The 20,333-nt window shown below is 43.1% G+C and overlaps 1 protein-coding gene across 18 annotated transcripts in view; it reads left to right on the forward strand.

The window, feature by feature from the left end:
* Positions 1-20,333, forward strand: part of fat3a (FAT atypical cadherin 3a) — a 188,189-nt gene that overhangs the window by 37,767 nt on the left and 130,089 nt on the right. For all 18 annotated transcript variants that reach the window (XR_005898501.2, XR_003787993.3, XM_055514213.1 and 15 more), the window contains one exon: positions 5,513-8,842. Coding sequence is in view for 16 of the 18 variants with exons in the window: in XM_055514213.1 (XP_055370188.1) it covers positions 5,530-8,842 (3,313 nt within the window). In the remaining 2 variants the exon portion in view is untranslated. The remainder of the gene's footprint in view (positions 1-5,512; positions 8,843-20,333) is intronic.

Below are 20,333 nucleotides of genomic sequence, written 5' to 3' on the forward strand. Positions count from 1 at the left end.
GTCAATGGAGGTCCTCACTTTGACGTAAGTACAAGGATGTACAACATGGACCAAGGTGGATGATTGTAAGTTGTCTGTTTATGTCACCAGGTCTGATCCAGGGTGGGGTTGTCCTCAGGTCACTCTCATGAGGTGAGCTGAGACGAATTTAATTATACTACTGTAACAGTTGCTTCCTGAATGAGCCCACATCTGAGCACGCATGCCCTTGCACTGAGTCACAGGCAGGTCCTGTACATGTAGATGCTTTAGCAGAGCCCATTTGTTCTCTAATCCAGCAGTGCCCAGTCTGTCAGTATGAGGGCTCTGCTGGGTAAACACAGTGGTTCTCATGTTCCACAGCAGCTGGCTGGAGGAGGAGGCCACTGTGTGTACATGGCTCCAGTCTCATCTTGCGGCAGCACAATTTGATTAACATCGGTTTCTCTGTGGTTCTGTGCTTAATGCTGGACAGTGCACAGACTCACCACATTCACCTAAAAGATTTAGTAAACGGACGATGAGTTTCACTGAGTTTTCTGTTGTGCCTTTGAACTAGGCATTAGACCACTTTTTACTAACAGTGTGTCTGGCTCCTACACTGTGACTGATGGTTCTGCTCACTGCTTACATATTTATGTACACATACAGCATAGTCTGACATGTTGTATCACGGTATGCAGCATTTTTTACATTATGTGCTTTAGTTTGTGAGCCAAGTAGACTCCAGTCCAGTCTGATGTTGACCTTAGCTAGACCGCTGCCAGGGTCCTCACAGTCCTGTCTAAAGAGGTCCATCACAGCCTTCACACATCTCTGTCTTATTCTTTCATTCAACTCTGCCTCCTGTTTGCACTGTGATGGCAAACAAAGGACCTGGTTGACTGGGCTGGAGGTCCATCACCACTGGTAGACAGGTCACCAGTCCACCAGTTTACCAGTCCAACTGTCCACGAGTCTACCAGTCCACCCATCATGACTGATTACATGAATATGCTCGAACCATGGCGACGCGTGTTGGCTGCTGTCACCAGCTTCTAAACCCTGTCCATTTTTGTATGTGTGGCCGAGTTGTTAGACTTTTTATACTATGTAGTCTTTTGTCGTCTCTCTCAAGACATGGGAAACACCGGGTTCTCCCAACTACATCCATTAACGTTTTGTATTGACGCCTAGTCATCCTCTAAGCCTAAGCAGAAAACGAACGCTGATACATCCAGTTATTCCTTTCTGTGTGAACACATTATAATGATGTGTGCCGAAAGCTCCAGTTACAGTTATGTTCTCCACAAAAACATATTTGTGGCTGCAAATGTAAAGAAACTCAGTGCTCTAGTTTGAGGAGAGGAGGTTCAACTTTACTACAGCAGAGCAGTCATTTATCCAGCTCCTGTTTATCCAGGAGAAAAGTTAAGTGAAATATACGCATGTGAACACTCCCACTGTGTAAAATCTCATGTTGTTGAAAATGCAGCTAATTAAGTACAATGTAATTTGAATTTGGATTCACTCATCAGGCTGGATGTCAGTAGAGATCTTGGGGACATATACCAAAGTGCAGTAAAGAATTTTATCCTCTGCTGGTCACTGGATGTGAAAAGATGAAGCTCTCCCTCTCTGGGTGATTTAAATTTTTCTTTGTGTCAATACCAGTCCCACAGTGGATGAATCTTTACATGTTGTTGTGGAGCAACTGCAGAAGTAAAACCAACGATTTATGCAGTGCAAACATAGATTCGTTTTGGCAGCTGGCAGCTGACCGTGCTCCAGGCAACCTTGCAACGATTGTTGTATGCTGCTCAGAATTAGACAATGCCTGCAAATTAACATGTGTAGGATAAACTACAGCTGGAATTATCGTGTGGTTGCACTATTTTCACGAGGCAGGTTGTTAATCCAGCTTTCATTAAGCTTTATAGGACAAATATGAATGGAACCAATAAATGTTTTTGTACTGTACATATCACCCCAGAGAAGCTGAATGTAACTCAGAAGAGCTAGTGTGGTATTGGAATTCTTACTGAACGGGATAAGATAGAGTTTTCTTTTTGTACAATCCATAAACAGTTGGCAGTTACTGCTGAAAATCTACCCAATACAATTAGAGCCTCCTGATGATCGTCAGACATGATTTACACCTACTGGCTCTGAGGAAACCACCAGCCAGCAGGACGGACACTCAAGTCAGGCCTGCAAACCCCTCACTGCAGATAGGCTTGTTGAATAATGTTGAAGCCAAACAGGTGGACTCTGTCCGTCCACATCTGAGACGAGGGCAGAACATCACATCTGATTAACTGTCATCTGAGCCATGACAGTTAATCGTTATAATTAGGTGAAGTTGTCCTTGTCAGACCAGTCGAATCAGTCACTGCATATGTTTGTTACAGCCAATTCTTGTGTTAAAAACATTAGAAATGCTTTAATCCTCCAAGTTAATAATGCAGTTAAATAAGCAAGAACCTGCTGAATATTCAGTAATAATATCTGCTGTGACCTTGAGATGGGGTTGTTTTGCACAGATGCACACATGATGCTTAAAGCAGTCAATTTATTTTATGCATATTAAATCATCTTTGTCTGTTGTAAATTTGTCTGGTCTAGTTTACATCACATAAAGGTGTTGCAGTAGCACCTGCTGTAGAGCATTGCTGTACATAACGAATGCTAATGAGGATCTATGACTCCCCATGTAGTTCGTCCTACTTGTGGACTGGGTTCCGCACCAGACTGTACAGTTCCTCCGGTTTAGTGGCAGTGAGGTTGTCTAGTATAATTTTTGTTTGTTTTGGGGTTTCCTACCAGTAGAGCTGGTGTAATATACTTTATTGTAGTACACCAGCTACACTAGCAGACAGTAAGGTACTTACTGTCTGCTAGAGTTACTGCATCTGAGTCCATTACCCGTTATTCAATTTCATTTTGTGAAAGGATAGTAGACGCTGCTTCCTTCCTGTCGTGTTGTTTGTTTTTTGTGTTCCCCGTCGTCTTTCTGCTTGTCTTCCTCCAAACAGACAAGGCTGTAATTATAGCAGCAGGACAGAAAGCAGTCCATGTTTCTCTGCATAGCAGGATTTGGCAACGATGGCTCCTAACTAACAAACCAGTGTCTAGTGATCAAACCCACCGACGGTCCCCATATAGACCAGCCCTGTTTTTATCACACTGCTAGGAAGGGGCTAGAAACATGGCTACCTCCCAGCAGCTGTGGATGGTTTGGTTCTTCTGCTGGTGATGCACTTATTGTTGTAATTATTGGAAAGCTGAGGCCTGCTGGGACGAATCCGGTGAGTGAGCATAGATTTTCATGTGGAGCTCTGTATAGCCTTCAGTGCAGAAATGATCAAAGCATCCCACCAGTCAGGTAGACGGGAGTCCTGTCTCACCCTCTGAGCCAGGGAGCTACTGCACCTTGAGTCTGCTCTTGCAGGCACGTAGCCAGCAGCAGGCAGTGCTGTGGTAATTCTAGGGCGTGGCTGATGCTGGCCACACAGTTCAAGGCCAATTAGCCTCTAATGAAAAGCTAATGAAAGAGTGTTCGAGGCTCCTTAGTGGAACCACGTGTGTCACCTCAATTCAACTGAGCTGGGATTCCAGAGTGTCTGCGGTTTGTATATAGTAAGTGTAACATCCTGTATAGTGGTAGTGTGATTTATTTGTTCTCTTTCTAACAATGTGCCTCATCACGTTTCTTATAGATCTACGTACTGCTCTGCTTTGGTCTGATTCCGTCTCCTGTGGCAGTAAACTTGGAAGCGTGGAAGACTTTAGATTCCTCTACATGTAACAGTTTTTTCTCTTTGACACAAAAAATGCATCAGCAGACTTCCGAGCATACACAGTTTGACACCTGAAGCTGGGAGCTTTTCATCATGACCTTCAACTTATTCTCAAAGTAAGATAAGAGGATAACGTGCCTGAGCTGACCAAGAAATATAACGGACCTAGTTTCCATTTTGATGCGTGGTTAGATCCAAATTATTACTGACCGTCCGTCCGTTCGTTCATTCATTCATTCATTATCGCTAAATCCCTTATGTGGGGTTGCAGGGGATGCTGGAGCCTATCCCGGCCATCTATGGGCGAGAGGCGGGGTTCACCCTGGACAGGTCACCAGTCCCTCACAGAATAACGTACACAGACAGACAACCATTCACACACACACACACTCACACCTACGGGCAACCTAAAGTGACCAGTGAATGTTTTTGGACCGTGGACTCTGAGGAAGACGGAGAACCCAAAGAGAACCCACGCAAACATGGGGAGAACACGCAAACTCCACACACTGCCCTGAAATCATACATAAAAAATGAATATCCAGAACAACAAACATTCTAGTTTAATATCCAAACATCACCGAACGTAGGCCAAAGTGCTGAAGCCTGCTGTGAATAATAGTGTAGGTAGAGATCCAAGAATAAGAAGAAGTGACTTAACATGTTAACAAGTTGTTCAGTTGGAAAGGCTGACACAGTGTTTGTGTGTCAGAGAAGCTGAAGAAGTGGAAGCATCCAAATGAACCTATAAGGAAGATGAAGTCGAGGCCCTAGGCTGTGGTTGGAGCAGCTGATGCTAAATGTGGCATTGTTGTATTTATGTACAGTCACATCCAAAGTGATACACAAGAAACATAGGACCAAGCAATGATAAACGACTAGTTCAGGCAGATTTGCAGTGGTAAGTCAAAGCTGTGGTTCACAGGATTAATGCAGAGCTGATGCATCATTACTGAGACAACACTTCCAGCAAGAACATCCTGAAAACCACTGTACTGACTGAAGCCGACAGTAAGATGACAGTTTAAGGTCAGATGGTAAAGTGTTGTTTTTGCCTTTCCGCTCGGGGTGACTGGAGCCTTTCTTTCTGGATGACTGCTGGCTGCTCTGCATTGTTTCAGATGAGGTGGTCACGCTCACAAAGCAAACTGCTTTTGTTTAGTTAGGATTTAGGTTTAAAACAAAAAGCCCTGCTTCAGGTCCTGAGAGTGTGTGTCTTTCCCATCTCATTTGTCCATCTGTTTTGGTGGAAAGTGCCCAGTCATCAAAACGCAGAGGACTGTGGCACTCCTCTGGCCACGACACGGCTTTTAGCCAGTCAGCTTTACTCCAAGCCCAGATTGGCACATATTTGTGGCTGCTTACTTTTAGAATAGAACAACACTGCGGCTAGTTCACTTTATGCTTTAAAGGCAGATCTGACTCTGGGTTACAGTTTCCATTTATTTCAGGAAAAGGGTTATGATGGGGTTGCGGTGCAGCAGCCCATCATTTTGTGCTCTGCAGCTATTTTTTTTGCTGTTTGTTTTGGTGATGCTGCACTCCTCCTTTTAGCCATACAATTATGTTGGTCTTTTTCAAACCACCTCTGGTTTTTCTAAAACTTGCAATTGACTGTCAGTGTCCAGAGACCACACAAGGGTGACGTTAGCTTTCACTTTGGTTGCCTGGAAAAAACACACCCTCTTCTCCATACTTTCAATCAATCGTTCCCCTGTGGTTAACCCTTCATTCCTTGTCTCTTCCTTTTTCAGGATGGAGTGATGATGTGATGGATGTGAATATGGGCCGGTGGATAGGCATACGAGCCTCTTTCCTCAGCCTGGCCCTGCTGCTGCCATTGCTGCTCTTCAAACTACCACCTTGCTGCAGCCAGAACACTCAGGGAGGCACTCGGGATGGACTTCACTTCAACTTCACTCAGGCTGTCTACCACGCCACGGTTTACGAAAACTCAGCAGCACGCACCTATGCCAACAGTAAAGTTAAAATGGGGATTCACTTGGCACAGCGCTCCTGGGAGATTCGCTATAGGATCACCTCTGGTGACGAGGAAGGATTTTTCAAGGCAGAAGATTATGTACTGGGTGATTTCTGCTTTCTGCGTATAAGGACTAAGGGTGGGAACGCAGCTATACTGAACAGAGAGATCCAAGATAACTACGTGTTGACAGTGAAGGCCTCTGTCAAAGGAGAAACGCTCCTTGAAACCTGGACTAAAGTCAGCATTCAGGTCCTGGATATGAATGACCTGCGACCCCTGTTCTCACCTACGACCTACTCTGTCACCATAGCGGAGAGCACACCTCTCAGAACTAGTATAGCACAGGTTACTGCCACAGATGCAGATATTGGCTCAAATGGAGAGTTTTACTATTTTTTCAAGGAGAAAATGGAGCTGTTTGCAGTGCATCCAACTAGCGGTGTGGTGTCTCTTAGTGGAAAGCTGAATGTTGATGAGCAGAACCGTTACGACTTAGAAATTCTGGCTGTGGACCGCGGCATGAAACTCTATGGAAACAATGGGGTCAGCAGCACAGCTAAGCTTCTTGTCCATGTAGAACGTGTGAATGAACATGCCCCAGTCATGACAGTACTCACCCACAGTCCCTCTTGGCTTGATAAAAACCCGGTGTATGCTATAATCACTGTTGAGGACCCAGATGAAGGCTTAAATGGGGAAGTGGACTCCGTGGCGATTGTGGGTGGGGACCCCTCCGAGCAGTTCTATGTAGAAAGAGCTGAGCAAGGCGAGTTTGCCATTAAGGCCTCTGAATCGGTAAACTGGGAGACTTACCCTTACGGCTGTAACCTCACTTTGCAGGCTAAAGACAGGGGAACCCCACAAAGGTTCTCTGCTGTCAAGGTTGTGCACATCAGGATCAAGAACAGGCCGACAGCAAAAGCTTGGTTTGAACGAGAGTCCTATGAAGTTAGTCTCAATGAAATGTCTCCACCAGGCTCGATTATAGTGGCTGTTAAAATGAGGCCAGAGCCTGATGACGCAGAATATATTCTGGCTCCTTCAGCAGATTCTGCTTTTTTCCAAATAAACACCTTAACAGGTGTCATCTTCACCACTCGCTGGTTTTCTCATGTAACCCAGGATGTCTTTAACCTTGAAGTAGTGGAAATAGACAGTGAGCTCAAGGTTAATGTCCAGGTAACTATTGAGGATGCCAATGACAACACTCCGACATTTGCCCAGTCCTCTTATGAGGTTTTTGTGAACGAAAGTGTACCGGTGGGAACCTATGTCCTGACGGTTTCTGCTATAGATGAGGACAAGGGGGAAAATGGATACATTACATACAGCATTTCCAGCCTTCAGCCTTCATTACCCTTCAGAATCAATCAGTTCACTGGTGTCATCAGCACCTCTAAAGAGCTGGACTTTGAATCCTCATCAGAGAGCTTTATGTTTATTGTTAGGGCGTCCGACTGGGGTTCACCTTACAGACGGGAGAGTGAGGTGAATGTAACAATTCACCTGGAGAATGTCAATGACAACCAACCGTTGTTTGAAAAGGTAGCGTGCCAGGGCGTCATCTCTAGAGATTTCCCCGTAGATGAAGTGATCACAACAATGTCAGCAATTGATGTAGATGAGTTAGAGCTGGTGAAATACAAGGTCCTCTCTGGGAATGAATGGGGGTACTTCAGCCTAAACCCAGATTCGGGGGTCCTCACTTTGAGACGCTCTCTCGCTACAGCCAATCCAAAGGGTGGTGTGTTTAGTCTGAAAATAACAGCCACGGATGGGGAGAACTTTTCTGATCCCATGTTTGTAAATATCTCCATTGTTCATGGGAAGTCTCCCCCTAAAGGTTTCAATTGTAAAGAGACAAGGGTAGCCCAGAAGTTGGCTGAAAAACTACTTAAGAAGTCTAAAGGTAGCACTAAGCCCAAAGTTGAGGAGGGTTTTATTGATCTTTTCTCTGTCAACCGCCAAATGCCCCAGTTCGACAAAGCTTTTCCCACAGATATTGCTGTGCGGGAAGACCTGATGGTTGGCTCCAGTGTTTTTAAGGTCAGTGCTTATGATGGGGACACAGGCTTCAACGGTCAGATCGTATACTCAATTTCAGATGGAAACACTGACAGCTGCTTTAACATGGACATGAATTCTGGTCTTATCAGTGTCTTCCTGCCCATGGACAGAGAAAAGCGAGATCGCTATCTTCTCAACCTAACTGTCTATGACCTTGGCCTGCCACAGAAGGCCACCTGGCGTTTGCTAACTGTCTACATAGAGGATGCCAATGATAACGCACCCCAGTTTTTGCAAGAAGGAGGCTATACCATAGTCATTCCTGAAAACACTGCAATCGGTACAGATGTCATCCAGGTCGAGGCCACTGACAAAGATCTTGGACCCAATGGGGAAACTGTGTATTCTGTTCTGACCAGCACCACCCAGTTTGGTATCAACTCCACTAATGGGATAGTATATGTTGCTGGCCAACTAGATCGAGAATTAGTTCCTACTTTCAAGCTGAAGATTGAAGCTCGAGACAAAGCAGAAAAAGGGAGCCAGAGGTTTTCTGTTACCACCTTGAGAATCAAACTGGAGGATGTGAATGACTGCCCTCCACTGTTTATACCCAGTGTGTACAAGGCCAAGGCCCTAGAAGACCTTCCGGTAGGAACAGTGGTGGCCTGGTTAGAAACACAGGATCCAGATTTGGGTCTGGGAGGCCAGGTGAGATACACTTTAGCCAATGACTACAATGGATGGTTTGAAGTAGACAGGGCCAGTGGGGCTATTCGCCTGACAAAGGAGCTGGACTATGAGACCCAGCAGTTCTACAACCTCACTGTAAAGGCCAAAGACAAGGGGAAGCCTGTTTCTCTTCTGTCAGTCACCTATGTAGAGGTGGAGGTAGTAGATGTGAATGAAAACCTCTACTCCCCATACTTTTCCCAGTTCGCCTTGATGGGACTAGTGAGAGAGAATGCCCGGATTGGAACTACTTTACTTCAGGTTACAGCTAATGACGATGATGCTGGCAGAGATGGAGAAATCCAGTATTCCATCCGTGATGGAAGTGGCCTTGGACGATTTGCCATTGATGAAGAGACAGGTGAGTTTTCTTCTAAATTTGCATTGTTGCATTGTTTTTGTTGTAGTATTACCGCTGCTAGCAGTAAAACTTCCAACTCTAGACTTTGATCCACCAGCTGTCAAGAAGTTTATTTGCTAGTTTTGCTCAAGATGGAGGTGTTTAATAAACTTACAACTTAACTAGTAAGTTAAGATCAGTTTCACAGATGAGTAGTCCAGTGTCTTTCAACAGATGTGGTGTGAACAGAGCCTGTAAATCTTGAGGTATGGCTCAAATGTGCTACATTTAGTCCTCTTATGTCCTCTACTTCCTGACAGAGATACACAATCCTGTCCACAGATTTATATAAAAACACTTAATGACATGTAAAGGTATGTGTGTTGAAACTCAGCCTTAGGGAGTGTTCTCATCTTTTATATGTTATCTGCTTTCTGAATATTATTTTACCTTATGCCTAGATCTGCCTCTCATTAGTCAGCCTTACAGTTTTAGCAGTTAAAAGTTTCAGCCTCTACTGTGATCGGCTACTGTGTTATTACCTGGTTTGCGCCGTGTAAGAGTGTGTGTTATGTCCTTTGGTCTGTAGACGGGGATTGGCTCCCACCCTTAGTCCTGAAACGCTGTTGTTCATACTGTTATATAGGCTCAAGTGAAACAACTGTTGTTTAAATCCTGGGTAGTGTAGTGGTTAAGGGGAACAGCTAAGAAACATTCGTCCTGAGTTTGTTGAGTTTGTTGATGCTTTAATTTAAATTACTGGGGCTGAAGTATTTCGCACTTGCTGACCGAGTGGTGACATGTAGATTAACACGTCCCTGCACCAATATGGAGTAGTTGGAAGGGATGTGAAGTTTGCCTTTGCGACTGTGAACACACCGTGTTAACGGCGCAGAGCGAGTTCCAAACCCACTGTGTTGCCTGTGTAATTTAAGTGTGTTTTCATGCAGATTTTGTAGTTAATGCCATTCCCATAAAGTATAATGTTGCACTTCACTCCCAGATTAAAAGGCAGATAATGCGATGTCTGTATCTGTTTAGTTATAATCACATTTTGGAGAATGGTAAAAGGATAAAATACTGATTAAATCAGAAACATTTTGAGTATGAACATAGGTTTATTTTGTTGTTAGACTGCTTGTTAAGGGACGGCTGGAGGGTGTCATTACAAACAACTCTGCTGCATTGAGGGTTTAAATTATTCATAAATCAGATGTTGCAAATAAATACATTAGATGTTGCCAATAAATCTGAGCTATTTTCCTATGCTGTGAACACGCTACCTTTAACGCTGTGTTCACATGTGCAGTCGCACTTTTATTTACATTGTGCTGAGTTCAGCCCGCAATTTAATGTGATCAGGTTTGTTACCCAGCTGTAAATGGTGAAATGAGTTCATCACGTCCCTTCCCCCATGAACGAGTGCATTCGTATGATAATGTATTCTCACCTTGGCTGAAAGTTCTGTTGAAAAACACATTGAACATTGAACCACCCCTCTCATTTTGAGTTCAATATACTATATTCAATATTCATTTAAATTCAAAATCTTTATTAATATCAACTGATAGACTACTTCATTTAAAACTTTACATTTAGTGCAATAATTATTTAACTGATTTAACCAAAACACATTTTTAATAATTTAATGGCTTCACTTCATATCATAGCTAAGTCAAAGCAACGAAACACTCAAAACAAATGTATTCTTGTTGTACTTCATTTAAAATTCAATATCAGAATTTACCAGACTGTTTCAATAGCAGGAATACCCCCTGCCTTTAATCTTGTCTAACCAAAGGAATAAAGGTTATAAAAGACAGGATTTGCCATGCATTGTTCATTTCAGTATAATAAACAGAAGCCCCATTGCAATGCAACTACCTACCAGACATACTGTAACTATGCCATACAAAATAATATGTATATAGTGCCAAAGAATGTAACTTCACAAACTAAGAAGTGAAATATCAGACCTAGCCATGGGTTGATTTTTCAGTGTTTGAATTTTAGGAGAAAGCTCACTTCCACCCAGCTTGAGCATTACAGCAGCTGCTGAACAAAGGTAAAAGAAAATTTCATGTATTTAAAGTAGTCCAGGTGGAGCGCGTTGACCAGTCCAAAGACAGAAAGTCTGAGGCAGATTGGCCAGTTCATCCATCACCACCCTCCCCTCCAAGGTGATTCTGAGTCTGAATAGGTTGAACTGAAGGTTTTTTGGTGTTTCACTGTATGAGTCCTTGTCAGTTACATCCTAAAAGAGAAAACTGTTAATATAGTGGTATACATTTTATTAAACTACTTAGACATAATTACAGTCTAATTATAGTTTTGTCTGTGGACTCAGTGGTCTGAAACACACAACAGAACATTTTTTTAAATGCACAGGAGATGACAGGAACGGGAACTAAAGCCAAATACAAAGAACACACAGAAAAGGTATATGAAAAAAAAAGATTATTTGTCCCTGCACACAGTAAACCATACCAAGCTTCTGGCGATATTGTTGGTCAATTAGCTTACATGGCTACAAGCAGTTAAAAAGTTTTCCTCCACTAACAAATGTCCTATGAAGCAAAGACATGTTGCTAAGTTAGCTAACATGTGACTGACAGGTCATATTCAGCTAGTTTTTTACAACTAACCAATGTCCTACAAAGAAAAAACATGTTAACGTGTGACTGACAGGTCATATCCGGTAAAGGTTTTGTTTCGTTTCGTTTCGTTTCGTTTCGTTTCGTTTCGTTTCGTTTCGTTTCAATTCAATTCAATTCAATTCAATTCAATTCAATTCAATTCAATTCAATTCAATTCAATTCAATTCAATTCAATTCAATTTATATAGCGCCAAATCACAACAAGGTTATCTCAAGGCACTTTACAAGGTAAGGTTTAAGACCTCACACAACTAAACCCAACAAATCCCCCATACAGCAAGCCTTTAATTTGACAGCAACAGTGGAGAGGAAAAACTCCCTCTCTAATGAGGAAGAAACCTCCAGCAGAACCAGGCTGGATGTGGGCGGCCGTCTGCCTTTGGACAGTTGGGGTGAGGAGAGAGAGAGAGAGAGAGAGAGAGAGAGAGAGAAGCTCAGCAACAACAAAAGCAGAGCACAGGCAGGATGGTTGGACCAGGGACTGGACACAGGCAGGATGGTCGGATCTGCAGCTGCCTATCACAGACACCAAACTTTCAGTCCAATGATACCTGTAGGTGAGGACAGAGTGGGGAGAGAGAGAGAGAGAGAGCGAGGGGGAGAAGTACAACTACTGGAGAGAAAAAGACAAGGTTAGTTGAACATAGAACAATGATGGGAGGTTATTGGACAGAAGAGGTAGAAGGAAACAGAGGAACTCAGTGTATAAATGAAGTCCCCCAGTAGTCTTTGTCTATTGCAGCTTAACTAAGAGATGGTTCCTGTGACTAACAATCATTGCCAGTAACCTGAACCATCTCTAACCATAAGCTTTATCAAAAAGGAAGGTTTTAAGCCTGATCTTAAAGGTGGAGAGTGTGTCAGCTTCTCGAACCTGAAGAGGGAGTTGGTTCCAGAGGAGAGGAGCTTGGTAGCTAAAAGCTCTGCCCCCCGTTCCACATTTAAAGACTCCAGGAACCACAAGTAGCCCAGCGCTCTGAACAAAGTATTCTGCTGGGAGCATAAGGAACTATGAGGTTAGCTTTATCATTGAGTACTTTGTTGGTGAGAATTTTAAATTCTATCCTACATTATACAGGCAGCCAGTGCAGAGAAGCTAATGTAGGAGAAATGTGATCTCTCTTTCTAGGTCTGCAATTTCTAGGTCTGCAATTTGGTCATGAAATTTGAAAATGCATTTTAGATTTTGTAATTCATTATTAAAAGTGGCAATTCAATACCCAGTTTCATTAAGTTTAATTAATCAATTGCATTTAGTATTGTCATGTTTTTTGTAGTCTTTATTCAAATGGCAATGCATTTTGCAATTGACAATTCAATATGCTATTTGGTCATGTTTCTCTCGTCATGTAATAGAGTTCAACAGATCAACGACTGCTGTAAAACTAATTCCTATGATTATTACAGTTATTTACGTAAAATCTACAACCACTGGAAAACCTTTATTAAGAAATTATGGCAGCTTAATACTGAAATAAGCAGCTGGACTGCGCTCTATGCCATTATGAGGCCATGCACGCTAAAATTATATTACTATTACCATGATCCATAATCACGGAAATATGTGAAACCAATATATTGTATTAGATGTTAGAGTGGTGGGTGTGTACATATTCTTAAGAGATGCCTGCTATCTAAATACACAAAAAAGCTGAGGAGAATGAAAACATATCAGAAGAGCATAGATAAGGGATCGAACTCACACAGCCAAAACAAGAATCACCAAGCTTAAACACTGGGCAGATAGTAGTCAGATAAATCAGTCTGAACGTGATGGTATTTCTATGATGGTATTTCTATGGGAGAGAAGGTTAGTAGGTTAGTACTCGCCACATTTGAGCACACAGATACTTCTTAATGAAATACTATATATTTACTATATTTTTATTATATAATAATATAATATTAATGTTTGGTGTAATATATGTATGTTACAGGTAGAAATGAACAGTTAGGCTGTAGGAGGAGGCTTCTAAACATTGTTGTGCCACCTGGTGGTTAAAACAAGACTAGTATCGTGATTTTTTCTCAGCCCGCTGCAGGATTACGGGGCTTTAGTTTGCGAGGCACCCGTTACGGCGTGGCGACTGCAGTGAAAACACTAGTCACTTTGAACTGCTACCACTGTATGTCGGCATTCCTCTTGTAGCTATATTTTGTTGTTTGTCTGACTGCCAACAGCTCTGCTGCTAATATGAACTCAATATTTTCTGGCTCCTTTACAGTATGTTTACACTGGCAAACTAATAGGAGGCTTTGATTGTAAAAGGCAATAATGGAACTGTAAGGGTCAGCTGAGCTTCATTAAAGCTACAATTAAAACCATTGGTGCACTGGAAATATTATTAAAGGCCTAAGTAGCAGATCTCACCCACATTAATTTGAAAGTTAGAGTAACGTCATATATACTGGATGCCCTTAACAGACACATATCACAAGTACAGTATCACATAACAAAATAGCTTCATATTAAATATGGATATTCCTCGTTGAGTGTAAATGATCCCATCCCCCCTCAGTCAGTCCCTAAGTGACAGCCACACAGTCACACACTGTATAGCCACACTCCTTCTCCTTCACACCAACACTCCTTCCTGAGGTGATGAACAGGAGCAGAGGAGGAAGAATTTAGGGCCCTTGTTAGCAGAGTCTTGGCAAGCCTCATAAATCAGCCCCAAGCTGCTGAGAAACACAACAAACACAATTACAACCAACAATTATTGTGGCATTTATACACACAAGCTCTGGAAATCATGATGTGCTACACTGATATTAATGACAACGATAATTAGGCTGAGAAAGTCGTTGTAGGGAAAGTGAGGAAAAATCACCATAGACTGTCACTGACACATTTAGTTAGAACAAAGAGGAAATAATAACATGTGTTATGTGAATAGGTGGTTATTAGATGACTCCAGCAGATACAGCTGAAGTGACCAGAAGCAGCAGGATCCATTTAAAGACAAGCTATTTGCTGCTTCATGAAACAAAGCTGTGGCTGCTCAAGCTGCTGATCTACAGGCCTGAGTCCTGCTTAGGAAATGTTTCTAAAAGGCACAACTACCTCTCTGGGAGATTGAAGTGTTGAATAAATAAATAATACTCTTCTGGTTAGAACTGTGTCATGTGGCCTTCATGCTGTCATGTGGAGTAACCACCATCTTTGACAAAAACAAGGGTCAGGATTCAGATAAGGGGCCCCAACGTGTTATGAAGTGGCAAACTAGAATTCAGCTGCTAATTTCTATAAGCGGGAGAAAACAGGCTACTGAGTGTAGACTAGAGTGGAGGACCCAAATGCAACAACCCAGGGACAATCTTATAATCACAAATAGTTATATTAATGACTGAAATAAACACAAAGCAAGTACTGTAGATGAACCCAAAGCTGCTGCTAAACGCAGGATAAGGCGACTAGAGATAAGGGAACTAATACACACAAATAACTAAACTAAAAATCACTGTCGTGCAGGAAAAAGAAACATGTAACAAACACAAGGACAAACACGGATATATACTGGACAAACCTTGACTTAAGACAGGACAGGAACACAAAGCACAAGACTGGAGCAAACTGGTGTACATCTACAGAGGCAGCCGGTAAAAGTGTCCACCCCCACCGTGTTTGGGTTTCAAATCTGCCGCGTCAGTGCCCGGTTTGCACTGCGGCAGGAGTGTGTTACGTCCTTCTGGCCTGTAGGTGGCGATTGACTCCCACTTTTGGTCCTAAAACATCGTAGTTGCTTACGTCATATAGCCTCTTGTAGAACAACCAATGATCAGGTCTTGGGTGGCCTAGTGGTTAACATGCATGGTTACAAAGCTTTTTTTTGTCCGGGGTTCGAGTCTGAGTGGAAGCAGTTTTTTAAATTTAATTATTGGAAAAACAGCGTCTCATCATCATCATGTGATCACGAGATGACACCGTTGTATTACTTAGTGCATGGATCACCAAGACCATGAACCGCTGGTCGCGTTATAATATAAAGTTATGAACGTAAGTAAATTATGGCAAATTATGGCAGTTTAAAACCGAAAATAAGAAGCGGAACGGTGCGCCCTCCCGCGTGCAGCGTTCGATTTGTGGCAGAGTAGCTACTGTAACCCTGACTTCTCGCTGTTGGTACGGGCTACAATTTTCTTTACGTGGTATGCTTCTTTAATGCACCACACGGCAAGACAGTACTGCACATGTACACTTTTTTCTTTACACCGCTCTTATCCAACGCGCGTCACATTTTCCTGTCCCCCGTCAACAAGGACAGGTAGGAACTAATGTTGATGACAAATAAAATCACAGTAGCTGAAATGTCACGTTTCCCAAACATAAAATAAAAAAAATAAAAAGGAATACTAACTAAGGTTACACTACTACAATTTAAAAAAGTGAATTAGGATGATCAGAGGTCTGCCACCAGTAACACCCTCGTTTTCAATGAAAAAAACAAACACTGGGAGCCGCGGAGGGCGGCAATATTATATTATTTGAGAACATTCAACATTTGTATTTTAATCCAAAGAAGACATAAAAGTCAGGGCTCAGAGATTTAACAGCTGATAAAACATTGTCAAAGCATCAACAAGGACAGCTAACTCGCTTTTCCCTGCTTCAAACAGCTGCTGTAACTGAGAGCAACCAGTGCGGCATCACCGGTCAATCTGGAAACGTATTCATTGGTTCGGACGTTGTTCTGCCCGCTTTCATGTAGACACAAAACTCGTCAAAGCAAAAGAGCTCAGTGCAGCATTTACAAATCACATGTGAACGTTTTAATTTTTTTTGTAAATAAAAATAATGTTTGCCCTGTTCAAACCTGGGGAATAAAAACGATTCTGAATCTGAAAGCAGCTGATCAACTTCGTAGGAACACATTTCATATGGTACAGGTGAAAGGGAGACTAACAACCCAACGCAGCGAGGCTGTAGCAGCAGAGAAACGCAGATCTATGTCCTGCGTGTTGATGCGTGTTTCCCCCTCTCCCCCAGTGTCCCTGATCTGGGACGTGGATGGCCCCGCCCACTTTCATTCACCAGACGGACATGAAAGAGGGAATAACGAAATAAACAGCTGGTTAACTTCGTAGGAACACCTTGTAGTAGGAACTGGTATATTTAGAAAACGCAGTAGTCCTAGTGTTAAGGTGTGTGAACTGGGGAGGAGACGGCAGCAGCGACTAAAGAGCGACTGAATAGAGTTGATGTCTTCCCCGCTGACAGGCGCATTCATTTGATAATGCACGTACCTTGGCTGACAGTTCAGTTGAAAAACACACTGAATCTTTACAAACCGTCCCTGAATAACATCTATGAACTGCAGTTTCTTCCTTGATTATACATGATTATTATGAAAGAAGCGCAAATCTTCGCCAGTCCAAATTGTGCAATTAATACTGTGTTTACAATAAAGGTAATAAATAATAATAATAGTATTTTCATTTTAAAATGCACTGCATGAGTCTTAGACCTGCAGCGGATCATGCGCCTGATGCTGCCCAGTCTCCTATGGAGCTTTGTCCTGAAGCTGTAGTATTTCTCACCTGCTGATCGAGTAGTAGCAACACATTAGCATGTCTATGCGCCTCTACGGGGGAGGGGAGGGATGAGAAGTTTGCCTTTGCGACTCTGAGCAAACACGAGACAAACAAAAGCTTGGTCGAACTCAGATCCAAGTCATCTGAGTACGAAACACATCCCATATCATTCGATCTCGTGTATCAGTCAAGCGACAGTCTGGAGCTCTCTGTTAAGACTGCTGCCCCACGACCCATCCACGGATGAGCTTCGATTAAAAATTAAAAGCAGAGGTCTTTTGTTTTTCGTTTTTCTCTAAACGAAAAAAACAGCTTTAAATTCAAGTCCGTGTGTTTTTGTTAAAAAAATTTTTTGTTCGGTTTATTGGTTTGTAATGCGGTGCTTTTATTAAGCATAGATGGACGGATGGGAAATCAAAGTTTTGAAACATACACGGGCCGAATAAGTCACATCAGCCACTCATTCAGTTACAATGGCACAGTCAAAACAAATTCTCGCTACATCTAGTGCACCACTCCTCCGTTTCTCTTGTAGCCTGCATTTGCACATCCATACATTTGTGTATTGGTCACTCTCTGTCTGGATACATGACTCCGAAACACGTCATGTGTTTGTGTTAGAGTTTGATGTTTCCACCGAATTATAAGCAGAGGTAACGAGAGAACGACTTTTTGTGTTTTCCGTTTGTCTCTAAACAATAAAAACATATTACCTCCAATTCCGTGTCTTTTTGTAAAAAACAAATATGTTTGCCTGTTTTATTGGTTTGTAAGGCGGTGCTTTGATTAAAATTCGTTTGCCGCTCATCGAAAGAGAAACGAAAACGCCGGTGAAAGTGGCTGGATGGACGGATGGGAAATGAAAATGTTGAAACGTACACGGGTCGAATAAGTGCTCTCAGCCACTCAGTTACAATGACACGCACAGTCAAAACAAGTCAAACTGCAGTTCTGCAGACACAGAGTGTCGCAGTGAACAGAAAACAGCTAAGCCATCAACAAGTTGTTGCCCTTCATACTCCCTATGTTTTAGCACACAACAGATACTTAATAGTAAAATAGGTCTGGTGTAATATATGTGTATTACAGGTAGAAATGAACAGTCGGACCTCAGTTACGCTGTAGTGCTTTGGAGGCTTCTAATCAACGCTGCGCCACCTGCTGGTTAAAACGAGACTAGCGTCCTGATTTTTTTCAGCCGGCTGCAGGATTAAAAATCTTTAGTCAGCAACGCACTCGCTGCACCGTGGCGACGCGGCGGTACTGCAGTAAAAACCCTAGTCACTTTGAACCGCTGCCACTGTACCACTCTCTGTGCTTGCTCCAATACTGTTCAGTCTATACATGTCTCTAGGTGATATTATTAGGAAGCATTCTATGAATTTCCATTGTTATGCAGATGATACTCAGCTATATATGTCTTTGGAAACAAATTAAACAGATCAACTAATGAAAATTCAAAGTTGTCTAAAAGACATCAAATCCTGGATGTCACAAAACTTAATATCAGCGGGCCAGCTCTATTAGTTATGTAAAAATGTCTTGTGGGCCAAATAATAAAAAGGCATTTTTTACGCAGTTTTTCAAAAATTCAGACCAACTGAGACTCAAACCTGGGTCAAAAATTTTGAGGGTATAAAAGTATAAAAGGGACAATGACATGCGTTGACCATGCGTTTCAGGATTAGCAGTGTGAGCAGATTGCCACCTACAGTATGTTAGTATTAAACCAAAACAAATCTTACAATGACAGTGAGGATGTGCTGGGCACAGGCCTCATGGTCCAGCCTCTGAGCCGTGTAGATGGTGCCCAGGGAAGGGTGGATCTGGAACAGACGCATGCTGCTAGGGTCTATGGAGCTCTGAATAGAATAGGTCAACCGATGATGCTCATCGCGTCGGTACTGCAGTAAAAACCCTAGTCACTTTGAACCGCTGCCACTGTACGTAACATCATCACCGAGCCAACTAGGACACAATACAAATTAATTTCTTACGGTTCTTGCCTTAAATACAAATACGAATAGGTGACAACAATGAACTAATTACAAACGGGAAATCAAAAGACAACCAACTACAAAACAGAGCCCTGTGCAGGCTAGATATGGGATGTTTAATTCTTTTAACTGATTTAGATTTTTAACTCTCGAATATTAAAGTGAACAAATTATTTCGAGTCATTAGTTTATTTCGTTAATTTACAGCTGGCGGCGCTGTGTGTGTTGGTTGCGGTTCTCAAACATTTTATACTGAAGACAACATGGCTTTCTTCAGCGTACAAATTATAATCACAAAATGCCACAAGTAATTCCAACCTGTCACGATCTGGGTTTTGTGTCTAGTTGTTTCCTGTTTTATTTTGGTAGTCTCCTGGTTTCTGTTCCTGTTTTAGCTTCACTCCCGGTTTACGTCTTGTCACAACTGTCCTGGTCATTATCCACACCTGCATGTTATCAGTAATCAAGTCATTTTGTATTTAGCCACCACCTGTTCTGATAGTCCCTTGCCAGATCGTTGTTTCGTGTGTCATCGTTGTTCCCCCAGTTCATTGTTCCCGTCCGGCCGTGTTTTCAGGTATCCTGGTGTTAATGATCGACCTTGTTTGCCTGCCTGACCACGCTTCTCCGCCTGACGACTCGGTACTGTTATTTCTGGCTTTCGTGTACGAACCTTGCCTGTCCCTGACGCTGTCTCTGCCTACCCCGGAATAAACCACCCTTTGATCACCGTCAACCTGTGTTCTGCTGTGCATTTGGGTCCTCATCCAAGCGCTTCCTGACAGAACGATCTGGCCAGACTTGGACCCAGACAGCATTCAGCCTCCGTCTAGGTCAGTGACTGTTTATTTTTCTTGTTTTGTTTTTTGTTTTTTGGCGGCGAGTCCCATTCACCCGCGGGGAGAATGGAGTTTGCATGCGCCGAGCTACCCGGCGATCTACGCCAGTATTTTTCGATCCTCGCGGAGGATTACCGAAGGGCGCCCAACCCGGAAGCCCAGCGCAGCGTCGTGGAAGTGGCGGTGTGGACCCTAGAGGACGAGGACGGCGTGCTAGAACGCTCCAGTGTCCGTCACCTCTACGAGCAATTGTGCGCGCGGCTTGGGGAGTTAAGCAGCGCACTCCGCACCACACCCGCCTCCACGCCGTCCGCTCGGGTCACGCCAGCACCGGTCGCACCGCCGATGGCTTCGGTCTCCTCCTCCCAGCCCCGTCGGACCGTCACGATTGCACCAGCCTGCCCAGCTCCACGTTTACTCCGCTGGGAGGACTTCCTGCACTCGTGCGGTCCCCCGTCTCCATGGTCTCCAGCTCAGCCGTGCTCCG

The sequence above is a fragment of the Betta splendens genome, chromosome 13 (assembly GCF_900634795.4).
Source record: "Betta splendens chromosome 13, fBetSpl5.4, whole genome shotgun sequence".
NCBI classification, from domain to species: Eukaryota; Metazoa; Chordata; class Actinopteri; order Anabantiformes; family Osphronemidae; genus Betta; species Betta splendens.